At 44.3% G+C, this 19,925-nt stretch overlaps 1 protein-coding gene across 2 annotated transcripts in view; it reads left to right on the forward strand.

Moving 5' to 3' along the window:
• The window catches only part of LOC147016646 (dual specificity testis-specific protein kinase 2-like), a 169,665-nt gene that overhangs the window by 79,539 nt on the left and 70,201 nt on the right, over positions 1-19,925 (forward strand). For both annotated transcript variants that reach the window (XM_085845514.1, XM_085845515.1), the window contains exon 2: positions 6,951-7,072. In XM_085845514.1, the coding sequence (XP_085701640.1) occupies positions 6,951-7,072 (122 nt within the window). The remainder of the gene's footprint in view (positions 1-6,950; positions 7,073-19,925) is intronic.

Below are 19,925 nucleotides of genomic sequence, written 5' to 3' on the forward strand. Positions count from 1 at the left end.
TGGCCAATCGTTCATTATCAACCATTTAATTGGAGTGCTTGCACGAGTGCTGACGCCACTTGCCGAGCGCTCATTGGCGACAGCGGTACTGCGCTACGCCGTTCTAAGCAAATCGTTCACTCTCTACAGATGCTTTTGCTACGCCATGTCATTCAGAGCGAGCGGTTCCTGCCCCGTCGCCCTGGGCGAGCGGTTCCTGCCCCGTCGGTTCCTGCCCCTGGGCGAGTGGCCCATGCCGCGCCGGTTCCTGCCCCTGGGCGAGCGGCCCGTGCCCCGTCGCCCTGGGCGAGCGGCCCCTGCCCCCGTCGTCCTGGGCGAGCGGCCCCTGCCCCCGTCGCCCTGAGCGAGCGGCCGTGCAATAACACCTGATTTCCGAGCCTTTTGCCATATTAACGTGTTTTCTAAATTTCCGAGCCAAATTTCTTTTCCAGCCATCACACGCAGCTGTTTATAAAGAATAATGTTTGTGAACATATCCCTGAAACGTCGATGTAAATGCAATGTTGTTTTTTGGTGAAATCTACGCAAGGTTTCTAGGTTGTATGCAATAAGTACTGTACATGGAAGTCACACTGACTCCAACCTGCTGATTTCCTGAAAAATTCCTGATTGTGTGTGTGTGTGTGTGTGTGTGTGTGTGTGTGTGTGTGTGTGTGTGTGTGTGTGTGTGTGTGTGTGTGTGTGTGTGTGTGTGTGTGTGTGTGTGTGTGTGTGTGTGTTGCATATTCTTTCTGCTAACTCCCCTACCCCCATCTGTCTCTGTCTTTGTCTCTTTGTCTCTTTGTTTCTGTCTGTCTCTCTTTCCTTTCTTGTATCCCGGAGTTGCCTTACTGTCTGTTCATTCCCTCCATCACCTTGCGCTTCCATGAGCCTCTATCTTTGAGAGAGAGAAAGAGAAAGAGAGAGTCTCTTTTTATGGCTTCACAAAGAACCAGTGCATGATCCTAAATACTCAACATGTGTGAAGCCTATTTGGGGCCTACCTCAGATATGTACCTTAGTCTCATTAAAGGAAATTGTCTCACTGAATTTTGCAGCGGTTCGTGGGGCGAGCAGTTCATGCCCCGTCGCCCTGAGCGAGCGGTTCGTGCCCAGTCTGAAAAAGGCAGAAAAAAGTTTTAAAATTATTGGTTTATTCATTAATTTATGTTTGCTATCATCTATTTTATCTATTCCACATGTGTGCATGTAATATATATATATATATATATATATATATATATATATATATATATATATATATATATATATATATATATATATATATATATATATATATATATATATATATATATATATATATATATATATATATATATATATATATATATATATATATATATATATATATATATATATATATATATATATATATATATATATATATATATATATATATATATATATATATATATATATATATATATATATATATATATGTATATATATATATATATATATATATATATATATATATATATATATATATATATATATATATATATATATATATATATATATGTATATATATATATATGTATATAGTTGTCCCACCCTGAAACACAGAAACACTCCTTAGAAAGAAAATAAAACAAGTGGTGCCAGGCACAACAAATCCCGTCCATTTAAGGCATAAAGTTATTTTGGGGATCAAATTTAAATTTGATACATCCTTAACCTGTATGTTGATTATAAGGAATATTTTAGTCTTAGTTTGAAGTCAATTAAATCATTTTGGACGAAGTTATGAGCGAAAAATATTTTGACCTTTTCGTGACCTGACCTTGACCTTTGACCTAATTGGACCCAAAAGTTAATGGGGTCGTCCGAGGTTCATTACCCACCTGTGGATACAATTTGACAGTGTTTGAACCAGCCGTTTTCCCGTAAAGTTGTATTTTCGTAACCATGTTTTAGTTTTCATGGAAAATTTGTAATTTTGACTGACCATGACCCCCAAAACTTCGGACCCTACCGATCTTCACAAATATGCATTTTTCACGATAGGAATAGGTAGGATTTTAAGTGACAAATAGAATAAGGTTCACTATAAGCTTAGTTTGAAGTCAATCAGATCATTTTTGACGAAGTTATGAGCGAAAAACGATTTTGATTTTTTTCGTGACCTTGAACTTTGATCCAATTGGACCCAAAAGTTAATGGGGTCATCCAAGGTTCATTGCCCACCTGTGGATTAAATTTGATGGTGTTTGCGAAAGCCATTTTGCCGTAAAGTTGCTAACAGACAGACAAACAAACAAACCGGACGATTACAAACCCGGAGGGAGGGGGCAGGATAATGAAGTAAAAGTTGCTTTAAATTAATCCAAACCTACAGGAAAATTTTGAAGTTTTCAATGAACCAAAAAAATTGAACCCAGGTGGGTGTATGGACAACAGACCGGTCTCAATTGCACCCCCAAAAAATATTTGGTGTTAAAAATATATATATATATATATATTTTTTTATATATATATATATATATAACATCCTGTTGTTTCAGCTTTTTCAACCAGTGAAAGAGTAAGAGGCTTCCTTTAAAAAAAAAATTGTGGTATTTTTTTACCATGGGCTCTTACTAGTTCTCTTGAAATGTATGGGACTGAGACTCAACAGGCCTACTGTGTATTGCCAAGTTTTACTATCGCATGAACCCCAGGTGTGTTGCTTTTAATTTTTTTAAATTGAAAGCTGACACCTCACCATAATAAGCTTGAGCTGAAAACGTCTATCAGTGTGGAACACATTGCATTTGTTTTTCAGGATGCGTGCTTTTGTATCCAGATTGTTCGTAACAGCAGCAATCAAACTGTCACTTTGGCCAATAGCGAGTTGGCGTTGATCTTGGCCATGCCGTTAACACTGTGTGCAGCTGCAGTAAATGTGCGAGAGCAGTTCAAGGCATTTTATCAACAAGTTCTTCAAGTTTTGACATGGGAAAGACAGTGCCCTTGGTGTTAAGCCATGTTTATTTCAAAGATGTACACAGTTTATACACACCATGAGTCCAGGTTGCGGCAGCATGTAAAGGATTAGGAGGTTGAGGCTGTTATACTTTGCTTTCATAAGCACGACATAGCTGGATTAATCTTGGCCTTTGCTGCAGGTCTTTGAGTGTACTGTACCACTTTCTATGCCCTTTTGATGATGTGCTTTTCAAGTCAGATACACCAGCGATTATACGGCTTCATTATGCTCATAATGATAATTGATTTGGAAACCCGATTGCTGATGATAACCTTGGCTTTCAAGGGAATTATGTTCGAGCAGTCTGGTGACCCAGAAACTCCAAAAGGATAAAAGAGCCAACATGGAGTTTTAAAGGAGTGTTGGGCGTTATATTGAAAGGAATCACAATCACTCGTATTTGTAGTGTATTACTCACTGTGCCTTATATGCACAGAGATGTTTGTGAGAAACATTACCCTTTATAGATGGAGCAAAAGCATCAGTTTAAATGTACTTATTGGCCTGTTTGTTGTTACCATCTGAACCCAGAGTTCCTGACATTTTGATCGCAATTTAAAATCCCATATACAGGGTGCCCATAAAGTCCTTGTGCAACTTTGAACTTTCACAACTTTTGATGTATACATGATAGAAACAAACTATAAATGGAGTATGAAAGCTTAATTCATTATGTTTTATTTATTATTATTTCTGTTGCTAAATCCACAATTCCCCTGGATTTCTTGACGAGTTGACATTTTCTGATGAGGCAACTTCTACACCAGTGGTAAAGTCAACCACCACAATTACCACATTTGGGGGACAGAAAAACCTCAGGAAGTCTGGCAACATTGAAGAGACTTGAAAAATCGATGTCTGATGTTCTCTCAAGGAGTCATGCATCATTGGTCCTTTCTTTTTTGGAAGAAACAGCAGTCGATGATGAACTTCACTTTGCAATGTTGTCCAATTTATTTGTTCCTTAACGACAACGACTAAATGTTTTACATATCACCCTGTACCAGAAAGATGAGACTCCCTGCCACTGGGCTTTAAATGTGCGACGGTTCTCGAATTATGTCTTCCCAGACAAGTGAATTGGTCGGCATGGACCAATTGCTTGGCCACCTCGTTCACCCGACCTGTCCTCATTGGACTACATTTTATGGAGTTATGTAAAACTGTTGTTGTTGTGTGTTGTTCGTCTTTCGGCTGCTCCCTTTAGGGGTCGCCACAGCGGATCCTCATCATCTCACAATCCGTTATGATCCGCATTGTGATTTGGCACAGGTTTTACACCGGATGCCCTTCCTGACGCAACCCTGGTCGCCTCTTACGACACAGGGATAAGGATTGGGTTTCTCAATGATTCCGGGCTGCCCTACACCCTCTCATAGCGTGGCCCAGTGCAGAGCACCAGTCCTCAAGCGATCCTCCAACCCAAACATCCGAGTCGCCGGATTACAGGCGCACGCCACTACGCCCGGTCTATGTAAAACTGTTGTATACTCATCAAAACCACATTCTTTGGATGAACTGAGAGCTATGGTCACAAATGCAATTCATGAAATTATTCAGCAACAATTGGAGAATGTTTTCAGCAAGTTGGAAAATCCGATTGAGTGATGTATTGTGAAAAAAATGACCGTTTTTACAGCCATTTTTCCCTGCTGTGCTGGGGTTAGGCTTTTTCTTGAGGCAATGTTTTTTTTATGGCCGGATGCCCTTCCTGACGCCAAGATGTATTGTGAAAGATGGCTTTTATGTTGAATGCTAAAAATCTGAACTCGATTGAGTAAAAACTTCATGAATTATACTTTAATGTACCATTTATAGTTTATTGCTATCATATGTTCATCAAAAGTTATAAAAGTTCAAAGTTGACAATGACTTTATGGACACTCTGTATATTGATCTGTGGATTGTCTGCTAATGTCTTGGAATTGTATGCTTGTACCGACACATGTCTTTGCAATTTATTTCATCCTCGACCATCAAGTCTTTGATCAACGTCAAAAAAAAAATATTAAAAAGTCCAAAGTGTCCAGGACTTGAAGGAACCTTGGAGCTCTTTGTGAGATGATGAGGAATGACGTGGTTCTTGCCTCCTATTAAGTGTTTTGTCGTTATGCATGCCTTGTTTACATAAGTTTTGAATGAGATCAGAACTTTCCAGCTGGCGACGAGACTTAAGAGGATTGAAAACTCTGCACCCCTGGATTTACAAAACCTGGAGCAGGGATTTGCTTTGAACCAGACCACAACATGAAGGCATACAATGTTCAGACATAATGCAGAGAGGAAATTATTTTATTTATACAAGTACGGCCATGTTGATAATTCGAAGACATGATCGGATTGTAGATATGACACTCGCACTAGTTTTACATCGTCAAACGCCCTTGACGTGTTTCCAAACATGGTGCGTCGTGCCATACGACTGTGCGAAGGCACACGAGCCTCACTCGCAGATCCACGGAGTATTTCACACAGCAGCGAATAATCCCTGTGCCTTCAGTCTATTTTGCTGCAATATGATTTTATTTGTCATAAGTCCCAAAATCTGATGGCTTTCACAAAAAGGGATTGCTTTTCATTGGAATGCTTTTATTTATTATTGGACTGGCAGGTTATTCTGGCACCTGTATGTCCCTTGCTTAACTGCTGACTGTGAAATGAAGTCATATCTCAAAATAACCTTCTTTATTATGGTTTTCAGCATACCTTCTGAAAGAACCTTGATTTGTTTATTCATCTTGTCCATTTTGTGGCAATTTGATCCTGCAATAGATTTTGCAAGTGTTTGTTTTTGCGACATCTCTTGTCATTTACGACAACAGAGTAAATGAAGACATCTCAGGTTTGGTAGATACTGTTACATCTGTGAAAATTAACTTGCTTCCTGCCTTGTGCTATGGACACCTAAACATGGAAGACCGGAGCGGGGCAGACCAGCTCTCAACTACATCAACTTGTTGAAAAAGGATACGGGTCTGGAAACAAAGGAACTGCACACAACAATGCTTGCTCGAGAGGATTGGAAGCTGAGGATCAGTGACTGCTGAGTTTGGTCTAAGAGTTGATCTGATAAGAAGAAGAATGAGAATGAGAATGTTAATTTATTTTGTCTGACAGGCTGGTGCAGAGATGGTGCACTCATCCTTCAGCTGTTAAGCCTGGATTTGATTCTCACCACATCTCAGAAATGTCGGATTGTTGTTTCACAGGCAGAACGTTTCATCATAAAGTGCTCTGTCCCTCTGATGGATGTTAAGTTAACTGTCCTTTCTGTGAAGCATTAGTTTGTCGACGTTGAAGATCCCACGGTGTCTTTCACGAAGACTAGGCGAGTTATCACCGGCACACTGAATAAATTACAACTGCCACATTCAGTCGAACGTCAGACCTGGCCTGCTAGTTACCTCTGCGACCGAAGGTGGACAGACGTTATGTTTTCACCGCTGTCTGTTTGTTTATTTGTCTGTGACCAGGACATCTCAAAAAGTTGTGCATGGATTTGGATGAAATTTGGTGGACAGGTTGGGTGTGTGATGAAGATTAAATGATTAGATTTTGGTGAAGATCCGGATCCGGACACTAATTTTTTTTCAAGTAATTCTTCACCATTGAGATGGTGCCAAAAACGATACACTATAGCATGATATTTCAAAGAGTTACGGATGGATTATGACAAAAGTGGTTGAATGAGTTTGTTAGACGAGAGCAAGCCGATGAGATTTTCGTTCGGGTCTGGATCCAGATCCAACCTATCAGTGGGATACAAAATGTAAAATGTTCAGCCTAGCGGAGATATGCGCTCCACCGAGTGCCTTTCCAGTTCCTGAAAGAATTTAGCCAAAAACTTTCCCCAGCTGTTAAAGTAGATATGGGGTGGTTAAAGAACTATTGTTGATGTGTAAATATATTTTTCTTATCATTAAGCGCCCCCTGCTGTATCTTCAGAGATTGATTAGTCCATTTCTTCTGTTTTTTCTTGCAGGTACAGCACAAAACGACAGGACGGGTGATGGCATTGAAGATGAATGTACAGAAAGGGAACCGCTTCAATATGCTGGTCGAGGTTCAACTACTTAACCGGCTGTGGCATCCTAACGTGCTCAGGTGTGCTTTCAGGAATAACAGTTATGATGACTCTCGAGGCCACCGTGGTCGATGATGGCATCCTTATTACAAGTTGGTCAAAATATGAAATGAAACGTACCTTCTTTTAAAGAATTGCTTCTTTAAACTTATCGTGATATATATATATATATATATATATATATATATATATATATATATATATATATATATATATATATATATATATATATATATATATATATTGTTGTGGTTACCAGATTCGCAAACCACCATTCAGGTCCCTTAGGTGAGGTATCTCGGTAAGTGCATGTGTAGTTAGGCCCAAACCCGTTGTCTAGTGGGAATACATGTCATTTATACGTGCTGCGACTCTTCAGGATAGCCGTTTTTCTTTTACTATCTTTATTTTGGACCAACCGCCATGATTACCATCACAACCACAACATCAACCACCAACCACAACGCCGCTTCACCACAACCGCCACGACCTTCCCGTCACACCTCGCAACCGTAGCATCGCCACCGTTCTTGCCCCGCTGTGGGTACCGGTGTTGGACTCATGCAGAACGCGCGTCGAACAGCGTGTACAAAATCACGGATTTTGTGCTTCAAAAACGGATCAAAAACGACACACGCCCACTTTTTGCCGTCCAATCGGTGAGCGAGGGGCGATTTGGCCCCGCCCCCAGGGCGATCGATATATGCAAATTTGTGGATCAAAAAGCCTTCACGCCCACTTTTTCTCGGGCCAATGGGGAGCGAGGTGAAAGGTCAAAGGGAGGGGGTCAAAGGCGAAGTTACGGGGGGATAAAAGGACGGTGTTCGTCAGTCAGAAAAAGGAGAACGAGAACGAAGAAGGAGAACGAGAACGAAAAGGAGAACGAGAACGAGAAGGAGTCGGAACGGAGGGGACGAGTGTGGAAGTCTGGAGCCCGAAGCCTGCAGTGGCTGGAGAAGCTGAAGAGAGTCGGACGAGGGGGTGCTCGCGTCGGTGCCGGGAGCTGCACGCCCGAGGGAGGCCGGCAGCGCGACCTGGCCGAGGTGGAGACGCACACCAGGGATAATAAAGATCCTCTATACCCCGAGCATCAGCAACCCCCTCCTGTTTCCCCCCGCGCTGAGATAGTGCGACCAAGGGGGCCCCGTTCCCACCCCCTACCAGACACCGTCCACGAGGCCCGCGGGTTGCGGGGCCATCGCCGCTCCGCGTCTCATCACCAGACGGGTAGGCGCGACCCGGTCTCGGCCTCAGGCCCGCCTCATCCTTGAGGGTATTTCTTTTCCTTGGTTTTGGGTATGTGTTGTCGGCGCCGTCTGTGAAGTAGAATTGTATAAGTGTTGCCGTGTGCTCGGTAGTTGGTATTAGCTCTGCATTGTGTTTTCGCTTTTATATTTGCTTTTTGTGTAAATGGAATTGTGTTTTATTTTTTTTGTGTGCATTTGGTGGAATTGTATTTGTGTGCTTCCCGTGTGCCGCGAATAAATGTGCTTTTATTGTTGAACTGTTCTCCCGCTTCGCTTCGTCTTTTCCCCCATTGAACCCTCATCTTGCTTCACGTAAAGGGTTGGTAGTGGGCTGAATACGCCCGATAATTAATCGAACCGTCGAGGTCGACGATAACACCGCTCGGTTATTCTGATAGTACGGAACGGGTCGCTTAAGTGGCCCGTGTCCGAAGTCGACCTGCGGCGAGGTGCGATCGCCCGGTCTACCCTCCGCGTGGGTACTTAGGTAGTTCGAATTTGGCGAGCAACCCTATCCCACGCGGGGGCTGATTGGCTCGATCGCGGTGAGACCGAAAGGTCCACCCGTGACTGGTTCCCGGCGTTAGTCCGAGAGGGTCACGACTGGATTGTCCGTCCGGTGGGCGACGTGCCGCGATTCGAGTTACGTGGCCGTCGCACGCCGGCGGGCGCGAAAACCGCAACAATATTGTTACGAATTCTGGCCCACCAGGCGTGCGAGCGATTGCGTAACTCCAATCGCAGCCGCGTCGCCCACCGGACGGACTATTCAGTCGTGACCCTCCTGGAACTACCGCCAGGAGCCAGTCACGGGTGGGGGTTTAACCTCACCACGATCGTGCCAATTGCCCACCCGCGCAGGATAGGGTTGCTCGCCAAATTCGACCTACCTAAGTACCTGCGCGAGTAGTCGACCGGGCGATCATACCTCGCTGCAGGTCGGCCTAGGACACGAACCGCTTAAGCGTCCGTTCCGTGCTACAGTCATAACCGAGCGGTCTTATCGCCGACCTCGACGGATCAGATTCTCTTCTTTACCCTGGGTGTTCAAAACCCGCTACTAATTTATTCCGCGATTCAAGATGGCACTTTCAATGGGAAAAGAGACGACGAACGGGATACATTTCACACAAGGACATTTATTCCAAAGCACATATTGCACACACAACACAAGCAAGGAATCATGCAATATACAAGAAAAGCGTTACCACCGAATACGAGCAATGTACAGTCACTTACACCGGTCTAACTTATAGGGACTCGGCGCCACAGCAGTCATACAAAAGCAAAAGAAATGGAAAGAAAAGACCCCCTCACAGACAAGGGGGTCAGGCTGGACCGCTTGGGTCTTTATGACACGGGACCTGGGAGACCGAACGGGTCCTACAAGACCGTAGCAGGTTACCTGCCCCCTCGAGGGATGACGGTCGGCGAGTCCTCTCCGGCACTCTCCTCTCGTGCGCGCCTCGACCCGGGACTACTGCTCGCAACCCTCACGGCTTGGCGCCCAGTGGGAGAGACGAGCCTTCGACGATCCAGAGCCCGACGAGTCTAAACACGACGTCCCAGCAGGAGAGAGGAAGAATCCAACACGATGATCCAGGCAGGAAAGAGGAGGAATCCAACGCGATGATCCAGGCAGGAGAGAGAGAGAGAGCTCAAACACGACGTCCACGAAGAGAGAGGAAGAATCCAACACGACGTCCACCAAGAGAGCGAGCCCACGCGCGGTCCGCCCTATATAGCGCGGGGCTCCGCCCCTTCGCTCCATCCCCTTTTTGGCTCCGCCTCTCCTCTAGCCCTTTCGAGAAGCTCCTCGAAAAGGGGCGTTCCCTCCTCACGGCCGCCTCACACCCCGTATCCACCAATCGCCAGCGAGCTCTCGCGGCCTCTCCCGTCAGCCCCGGCGCCGCAAAAAAGGTGGGAAAACTCACGCGCCGTTGTAGGCCTTTCATGGGGCCTTCGTTTGAAGTCTTCGGACGGTCCAAAATAACGATAGAACAGAAAAACGGCTATCTCAGAGTCGCAGCCCGATGAATCACACGAATTCCCTTTAAACAACGATGGGGAACTATCTGCATATAAACTTGGCGTCATAACTGATCTAAGGACCCTTTATAGTGTATTGCGAATTTCCACAGCCGTAACGATATAAAAATAAATATATATATATATATATATATATATATATATATATATATATATATATATATATATATATATATATATATATATATATATATATATATATACACACACACACACACACACACACACACACACACACACACACACACACACACACACACACACACACACACACACACACACACACACACACACACACACACACACACCCGTCATATCTTCTCCACTAAGGCCAGCAGACGGGGTACCCAGCTTAACGTCCAACATAGGGACGGCACGTGCTTTGATGTATCTCCCTGCGTGTGAAACACCAGGGTGGCAGTTTAAAACTGGGCTGAAATGCTTGACCCAGTTGTGTTCAGAAGTGAGTGCAATAGCTCGAGACTAACCTGCCAGCCCATATTGTGTCTCAACACTGTACCAAATGAGTTATCAGGGTGATTGGACTGTGTGGGGAAATGGATTCCTTCAGAGTTCCTCATTCACATATTTATTTTAAAAGTGAAAAGCTAGTGATGATGACCCCTTATTATTTCCACTGAACAAGGTGTGTATTGTTGATTAATCGTTTTTGAGGGGTCTTATCTGAGGATTGCACCAGACCAGATTATTTTTATTTTTATTTTTTATTTTTTTTACAACTACGGTACAGTGTGATTACGGACTTTTTAAAGGGACAACACCACTATCTTTATTGCCCATTTAGTTTATGTTGGGTTCTGCAGCAAAGCAAACACCACCATAACAAACCCTAAAGTTCTTTACTCGATCGATGTCCAAACTGGCATGCACACAAACTCCAAACTTGAGTTTATTTCAAAGTCACTGCACAAGTGGTAAATGCAGCACTGCAACACAGCACTCTACACAACAAAGCAACTGACAACTGGCTCTAACAACATCATTGTAACTTGTCTTCTTTTTATTGTCAGGTCAGGCCAGATCAGATCTGTGACTTGCTGCAGGTATCATGTAAACCTGAACTAACCTGTTTCATGGTTGGGTTGAAGGCGACTATACCATTTCCCACATCAGTGATGAGGAGGGTGTATGATATGGGCACCCAGCAGGATTAAAAACAAAACCTGTCAGGGCAGAGGAGCTCCTTGTGAGCCAACGGCCATCCATATCTCGTACCCAACTGTGTCTGCAAACGTCGTCCTGCAGTTGGGTTACTTTTTATCTTGCCAAAACGAAGTTTTTGCAAGATATTTTAGTCAGCTTGTATGTTTTTTTTTTGTTTGTTTTTTTTGTTGTTTGTTTGTCTGTAATCACGTATGAAAAATTCTACAGAGCACAGTTATCATCGGAAATTTTTGTAACTTCACATATCAGAGGCCTATAGAGGTCCCTTTCAGTGCACAAAATTTTGAAGGTCAAGGTCAAAGGTCAAGGTCACTTTGGCGCAAATCAGGGGAGTCGACGAAACCCTTATTTTTTGAGTAATTTTGATCGGATCGTCTTCAAACTTCATGGGAATATAGTTCATGGTCTGGCGCTCAGCTGATTAATTTTTTGTGGCGATTGGCATTGACCTTCATGTTTTTTTTTGTTGTTGTTTTTTTGGTCTGTAATCACGTATAAATCACTCTGCAGAGCACAGTTATCATTGGAAATTTTTGTAACTTCGCATATCAGAGGCCTATAGAGGTCCCTTTCAGCGCATAAAATTTTGAAGGTCAAGGTCAAAGGTCAAGGTCACTTTGTCGCAAATCAGGGGAGTCGACGAAACCCTTATTTTTTGAGTAATTTTGATCGGATCGTCTTCAAACTTCATGGGAATATACTTCATGGTCTGGCGCTCAGCTGATTAATTTTTGGTGGCGATTGGCCTTGACCTTCATGGCTAGCGCCTCAGGTCAAACATATTTGACCCCAAGGTCAAATTTTCAAGTTTTAGGAACCATATCGTGTAGGACCTCAAATTGAACACCTCGATGAGTGCTTTTTAGATATGTCAAGCTTGAGACATTATGACGTCATTTGGTGACGTTATGAGGCAAAAGCATATTTTTCATGGTTACTCTGTAGAACGATTCTCATCGGAATCTCTCATAGGCAGATATTCCTCAAGGAGTCGCTCCTGGTGGATAGCAGCTCTGTTCACCTCAGTGTGACCTTAAAGAAGTCACACGTGGTCACCTTTTGGCAAGATACGGATCACCCTGCGGTTGACATTGGTTTATTTTTTTTTAGGATGTTGGTAGCAGGATTTGCACTTCGGCTGCTGTAAAACCCTTCACTCCGCAAAACATAAGAAGACCGTAAAGAAAATTGAAACCCCACTCTGTGGGAGTACCTCTGTGCAGCTGCCCTCCTCAGGACGGCTCACTGATTGACAGAATTGGGGCAAAGCCTTCGGGACCCCCGTTCTTTCATGTTAGGAGGAAAACCATGGGGTAACATTACCGAGTCAGATGGTGGGAATGTGTGCTGGGGTGGTGCTGAGGTGTCGTCTACCAGATGGCGATCTCCTTTGGTGAACCTCAGGTGATCCCTTTTGGTGGGTGCCTGGAATATCCTATCCCTAATAGAGGACGATCACCTGTCTTATCATCTGAGCTCAAGCGTTCGAACATCGGTATTGCAGCACTCTTTGAGGTTCGGACACCAGATAGTGATGAGATCATGGCGGTTGGTTATACCTACTGTTGGTCTGGTCACTCTGATCGTTAACATGCCCAAGGAGTTTCTGTCGCTGTGTCCAATAAACTGATCCCAATGATAATTGAGGTAACACCGGTCAACGAGCATATTATGAGACGGAGGATTCGTCACTCCTTGGGTGTCATTTCCCTGGTCTCTGTATATGCTCTGACTGAGGCGAATGATTTCACTGTGAAAGACGCATTCTATGCCACACTTGAGTCTGTGGTTGGTCAGTGCCCCAGGTGAGATTCTCCTACAGTCTTGGGGGATTTCAATGCATCGAATGGAACTGATAGGGATGGTTATGAGACGTGTGTTGGTCCCCATGGGTCTGTAACTGTGAACCTGAATACCACCAACTTCCTTGACTTTGCAAGAAGTCATGGACTTAGGGTGGCCGGTTCATGGTTTCAGTGCCTACAGGCTCATCGCTGGACATGGTATTCCAACGCTGCCAGTGTGGCAAAGGAGATTGACCATGTGCTCGTTGATGTTCACTGGAGGATGATCCAGAACTGCAGGGTCTACCAGAGTACGCCATTCCTCAATACTGACCACAGGCTTGTTGTTGCAACTCTGAAGCTGCAGCTTAAATCCAGGAGAATGGTACCATCCCAGCTGAGGCTGGATGTTGGCAAGCTCAGGGACGAGAGGGCAGCTGAGGAGTTTGCGAACAGGCTGAGTGGGGATTTGGGGGGGTTTGAGCGCTTTGGGGAATCCTGAAGTGTTGTGGAGTGCCTTCAAGACCACCATTCTTGATGGTGCCGGTTGATGTCTTTGAACTCACCGTCGGGTGGGGAGGAGTTTTTTCTCTCAAGGGACACTGGATACTATTGACCAGAATCACAGGGCCAGGCTTAATGGCAGAGCTGAGCTGTTCAGGGAGTTGAGGCGTAAAAGTGTACGTGAGCTGAGTGTGGACAAGAGACTGATGTGCGAGGAATCTGTGAGGGGGTAAAGCATCACACGTGATCAAGTGATTCTCGTCCTGCTTTCAGGGGGATTCACGCATTGTGTTCCTCTCAGCCCAACCCTCGTTGTACTGCAGTTGGAGCGGATGGTGGTGGGCTCTTGACAAAGGAGTCAGAAGTGAAGGCCCGCTGGGCTGGTTACTTTGTGCGACTGTACCAGGCTGATCCAACAGCTGTTGAATTGGATGGCAGCGGTGTTACTATCACTATTGCTGATCCTCCATTCAACTGTGATCCACCTTCGTTTGTGGAAACACAGGCTGTGGTGAACCGGTTGTAATGGGGTAAATCTCCTGATAGTGGGGCGGCTTCGCTGATCAATTGTGCACTTTCCCTTAAAAGCATAAAACTTGGCACATGATTAGAGTAATACAATACAAAGATTTTTAGTCCAGGGGCCACCGGAAATTGCACCCCATATGGTGGCCATCTTGGATTTCAAAATGGCCACTAGTGTGGACCTGTTTTGTTAAATATCTCCTTAACTAGTACAGATATCGAGAGAGCTGAACCGCCTATACCTACATTTTACGGCTCTCGGAAGCCAATGGTGACATAAAATGTTTGAAAATTGTGGCTGCTATCTTGAAATCCAAGATGGCCACCATTGACAAACTATTTCGCTCAAGATCTCCTTAAGTAGTAAAGATATCAATACAGTTTTAACGCCGAAACCACATTTTAGGGGTCTAGGAATCCAATGGTGAGATTGAATATGTGGCGGCTATCTTATAATCCAAGATAGCCACCATCCAAAGGCGAACATAAACTATCATCAGTTAGCACAATATGTGAAGGAATGAACCATCAAGAAAACATCACAAGCAGTTGGCAAAAAAACCACAGTTACCATCACTTGACTTTTCTAGTCTCTGTTGCATTCCCCATCACAAGAACAAAGTGACGTGCATGGAAGTGCAGACTTCTTACACCTGCAGCGATCAGTGCATCCTTTTGTGCATCCACACCGGATAAGTTCATTGCAGATCTTTGCGGCTTCCGGTAGTGTTGTCCAAATCGGTTTAAACTGACTGTCGGATGTTTTTTCCCAACCCCACTCACTTGGACATGGGAGCTCAGGCTGTGCATGTAATGCCTGGCCCCAGCATTATGCTCCTTGGTACACTGCACGCCTAACATGCTGCACCAGAGCATGGTGTAGGCGGAATTGATTCCAGAGATCTGCCTTTCTTTGCAAACAGTCTCTTTCATGTTGTATTAATGTCACGACAGGGACTTGTGCGATCATACATCAAAATGACGAATCTTGCAATAATTCTCATACAGGACTCGGTTATATCTGTTTGTTCATGGTTGACTTCAGATAGTGCATCTGTGAGCTCTGGGAACGACTCCCATACAGCCCATGCAGTTCGCCTACCACGCCAAGCAAACGCTGACACAGTGTCACATCCTGTCAGTGCATGAAACATGGGGAGGGCCTTAGACTTCTCAGGGCCGAGAGCAGTGGCTATGTCATGTGCAAGGAGGAATCCCAAGCTCTTCCCTGTTCCAAAGGCTAACCATATCTTCACAGAAAGTCTCTGAGTTGCCATAACTGCAAGTACGACAACATCTGTATCAACGGTTCGGATTAGGATCCTGTCATTCTCTCTCTGTGCCGCATCAGCTGCATGGAGGAACATGCGGCCATCTACCTCTTCTTGGCTGCATGGAGCAAGTGATTCTAGATTAATGTGTGGTGGAGCAGTAAGAACCTCTGTTTCCAGTGTGACTACTAACTCTTTGCTCTGGTCTTCAACTGACTTGATTATTTCATTGGACAGGAAACTGAAAAGTTCTGTCTTGTTTTGATTTACACAAATAAAATTCTGCCATTGTCCAGGAACTGCAACTGAGGTACCTACACGTCGACGAGCTCCCCTGCCACACTTTTCTCGGGTCATGCTCTTCAGACTTTCAGGCAGGTAACGGTCCCACACCAGGTCAAGTCGGGTTGCAGATTTGTACTGGGAGAGAACAAATGGGATGAATACCTCTTTGGCATATTCCCCAAGGGTCTTCGCTGTTCCAGGCTTTAGCATTTGAACAATTGCTGCCCCATCAAGTATTACGCATGTAACCTCTGGAGCCTGTGTACTTGCCGGTGCAATTTCCTCAAAGCATTATAAAAGATCACTCTTTGTTCCAGTTCGAAGCTTCCCTGCCTGGGACAGGGATGGAGGGAAAGGCTGATTTTCATGATGGAAAAAATTATCGAGGTTTCCCTCACATGTCTGACAAGCAATGTAAAGGTGGCAAAACAATTGCACATCGCTCTTTAATGAGGCTACCTTCTGTTTGTCTTTAGACTGGGCTTTTCCTGATGAGCTGCCAAGTAATGGCAACTTGTTGCGGGAGAGGACATCATTGAGCGGCTTTTAATGCTCAATGAGCCTTTCTTGCACAAATGATTCCAAAGCCTCCTTCCCCACCTTCTGCACATTTTGCACACTGTGAATAACTGATGAGCTTGCGATGTCTTTTGTGTCGAGGACCACAATGTCAGTGGTTTCTTCAAGAAATGGATTACCAATGTTTTGTACCCTGCGAGTGTTGCTTCACCTTGTTCACCTTTTAGTTGACTGGGAAACTGAACCTTTTCAGTGGTGTTCTGTTGACAAAGAATGCAGAGTTCCCACTGAGTAACTCGACCCATTTCAGCATCTGGCTTAGATGGATCCACAAGTTTGATGCTCTTTGCCATCTCCAGTTGCAGATGAACAGGCCTATATAGGGTTGATCACTTGTGCAGTCACCATAACAATGGATGATGTCCCTGAAATGAGTAGATGCATAACTACTACCAGTTTCATAGTTTGATCAATATTTTAAAGCATCAAAAATTTATTTCTCTGAAATGTGAGCATAGAATTTTAGAGCAAAATAGCTGTGGATGGCGGGATTTCAAGATGGCAGCCACAATTTTCAAACATTTAATGTCACCCTTGCATTCCTGGAGCCCTAAAATGTAGTTATAGGCGTTTCAACTGTCTCGATATCTGTACTAATCTAGGAGATATTTAACAAAACTGGTCCACAGTGGTGGCCATTTTGAAATCCAAGATGGCCGACATATGGGGTGCAATTTCCGGTGGCCCCTGGACTAAAAATCATTGTATGGTGTTGCTCTAACCATGTAACAGGTTTTATGCTTTTAAGGGAAAGTGCATAATCGACCTGTTTTTTGGAGCGAAGCCGCCCCACGATGAGATCTGTGGCATCCGTGCTGAACTTCTCAAGGATAGTGGAAATGCTGAACTCGTGTTATTGCATACAATTCTGTGCTCTGCCTGGAACACAGGCATCATCCCAACTGACTGAAAGAGCGGCCTTGTTGTCCCTCTCTGGAAAGGGAAGGGTGATCGCCAAGACTACAACAACTACCGAGGGGTGACGCTGCTCTCAGTGCCGGGCAAGTTCTTTGCTCAGATAATTATTGATCGGGTTTGCCACCATCTGCTTGAGCACCAGTGCCCAGAGCAGTCAGGCTTTACACCAAAGAGGTCAACGATTGACCGTATCCTTGCCCTTCGGGTCTTCACCGAATGCAGACGAGAGTTTTTCGGCAGGGGCTTCTTGCAGCCTATGTTGACCTCTGCAAAGCATTCGATTCATTGAATTGGGATTCCTTCTGGAGGATTCTTCTTCTTTGTGGGGTGCCACCAAGACTGATCAATCTGATGTCTGAACTATACTCTGATACTGAGAGTGCTGTAAGATGTGGTGATGCCATCTCCAGCTTGTTTCCAGTTGTCACTGTTGTTCCTCAGGGATGTGCACTGGCCCCCACACTTTTCAATGCTTGTATGGACTGGATTCTGGGGAGGATTTCGGAGAGATCAAGCTATGGTGCATCGTTTAGGAATGTCAACATCTCTGACCTTGATTTCGCAGATGATGCAGTCATCTTTGCATAGACTCTGGATATCATTTTGGGGGCCTTTGCGGTGCTGAATGAGGAGTCTGAGCCGCTGGGATTACAGGTTTTCTGAGTCAAAACTAAGATCCAGGCTTTCAATGACATCTTGGGTACTGCTGTCTTGTCTTTACCTGTTTGTGGTGAGGATGTTAAGGTCGTGGAGAGATTCACTTCGCTTGGCAGTGATGTTCATATCTCTGCTGGCTGTGAGGCAGAGGTCATTCGATGTTGTGGTCGGGCCTGGGGAGTTATGGATTCACTGGCCGGATCATGGGGTGTGGCGGTGGCGGTACCTGTGCAGCAGGACGAAAGTCCGAGTTTTCACGTGCTTCGTGCTTCCAGTCTTGCTCTACAGATGTGAGACTTGGACTCTGACCAGGGATCTGAGACGGACACTTATTTCCTTTGGTACCAGTTCTCTTCATGGAATTCTTGGCTATCACTGGATGGACTTTTTGTCCAACGAGCGGTTGGCGAGAAAGACTCAAATGAGATTTGTTACCTCCATCGTCTGTGAGCGTCAGCTGCTGCTGCATGGACATGCGGCTCGTTTTCCTGACACTTATCCTGTTCACCAGATTCTCTCAGTGAGGGAGCCTCGTGAGTGGAGGCGGCCAATGGGCGGACCACGTGCCTCATGGTTACAGCAGCTGCTCCGGTGCATGCTCCCATACTTGACCTTCCCTTCTTTTCACTTTTGCTTTTCTCAACTTGTAGAACAAACATATCACCTCAACAAGCATTACATTCTCCTATTAGCAAACAATTTTGTCCATATTGAATGATAGGCAAACAAGCATTAACATCACACTGTACTATTACACCTAACAGACTGCCTAACAGACATTGGTAAATCATTTGTGACCACTCTTATCTACCGAGCCTCATGCTTTTTTAAAATCGGATTCCCATATGACGGAGCTGCGATTGTTGGAATAATCCAGAAACTTGAGGCGTCGATACCATAACGTATTCAAGCCGTGATCAAGGGCCCTGCCACAAGTCGGTTTCTACATATTTTGGCCGACGCTTTGTTTTACACTTTACATCCGAGCAGTGAAGCCCTTACAAGTGAAAGCAAAATTTTCATGTTTTTGCAGCCATCTGTATTTTGTGATTGAATTTGGAATGCTCACTCTTAACAAACTTCACTACCTCACCTGTGAAGTGAAAAAGCAGGCTAAGCAATTGGTTCACTTTGTCTGTATGTCCATAGACAACAGACTGTGATCGAGGAACTACTTAATTTCAATTTAATTGTACATTTTGAACACTCGAATACAAATAGGAGCACAAATAAGAACACTAACCTGCAGTGTAGTAATAATTTTTTGCTCTGAATTTTGCAAATTGTGTGGAGTCTCGTCCAGTATGTGCATGTGAACAGAGAGGGGGTGAGGTAATTGTTTTAGTCTGGCAGTCAAATAAAATTGAAAATCATTCCAAACAGGAAATTTACCCTCTCTCCTTCGGGATGTCATGAAGGACACAAACGGGCACGAAGAACTAATGTAACGTGTTGATTCAGGTGGCGTAAAAGATCGCATCAACGGTGGTAAACTTCTGAAAAAACAAGTTTTGTATATTTCCAACAACCCTCAAAACCTTGATTTTATTTCAATCGAATTATAACTTGAACACTAGAAGAACATTTCCAAAAACCTCCAGTTTAGCAGTTCCGCACTTGGACAAAATATTACGACCACTCAAATTTGCTGGTCATGCTCTCATCATTGGGGAATATCGAGATTCAGACATAATGGCAACTTGTAGGAAATATAGATGTTTCTCGGAAATGCAAAGCAAGAGTTAAACAGATCCTTCCAATGTCCTCTTTCTCAAGACTGCATGTGGTTAGGTGTTCTATGAACTCTCTTGTTATATCTGCAAAAAAAAATAAAAATTTGTGGCATATGAAGCAAAGTTTGGACAAAGC

This window comes from Eptatretus burgeri, chromosome 11 (genome assembly GCF_056783735.1).
Source record: "Eptatretus burgeri isolate ZD-2024b chromosome 11, Ebu_testis_v1, whole genome shotgun sequence".
In the NCBI taxonomy this organism is placed as follows: domain Eukaryota; kingdom Metazoa; phylum Chordata; class Myxini; order Myxiniformes; family Myxinidae; genus Eptatretus; species Eptatretus burgeri.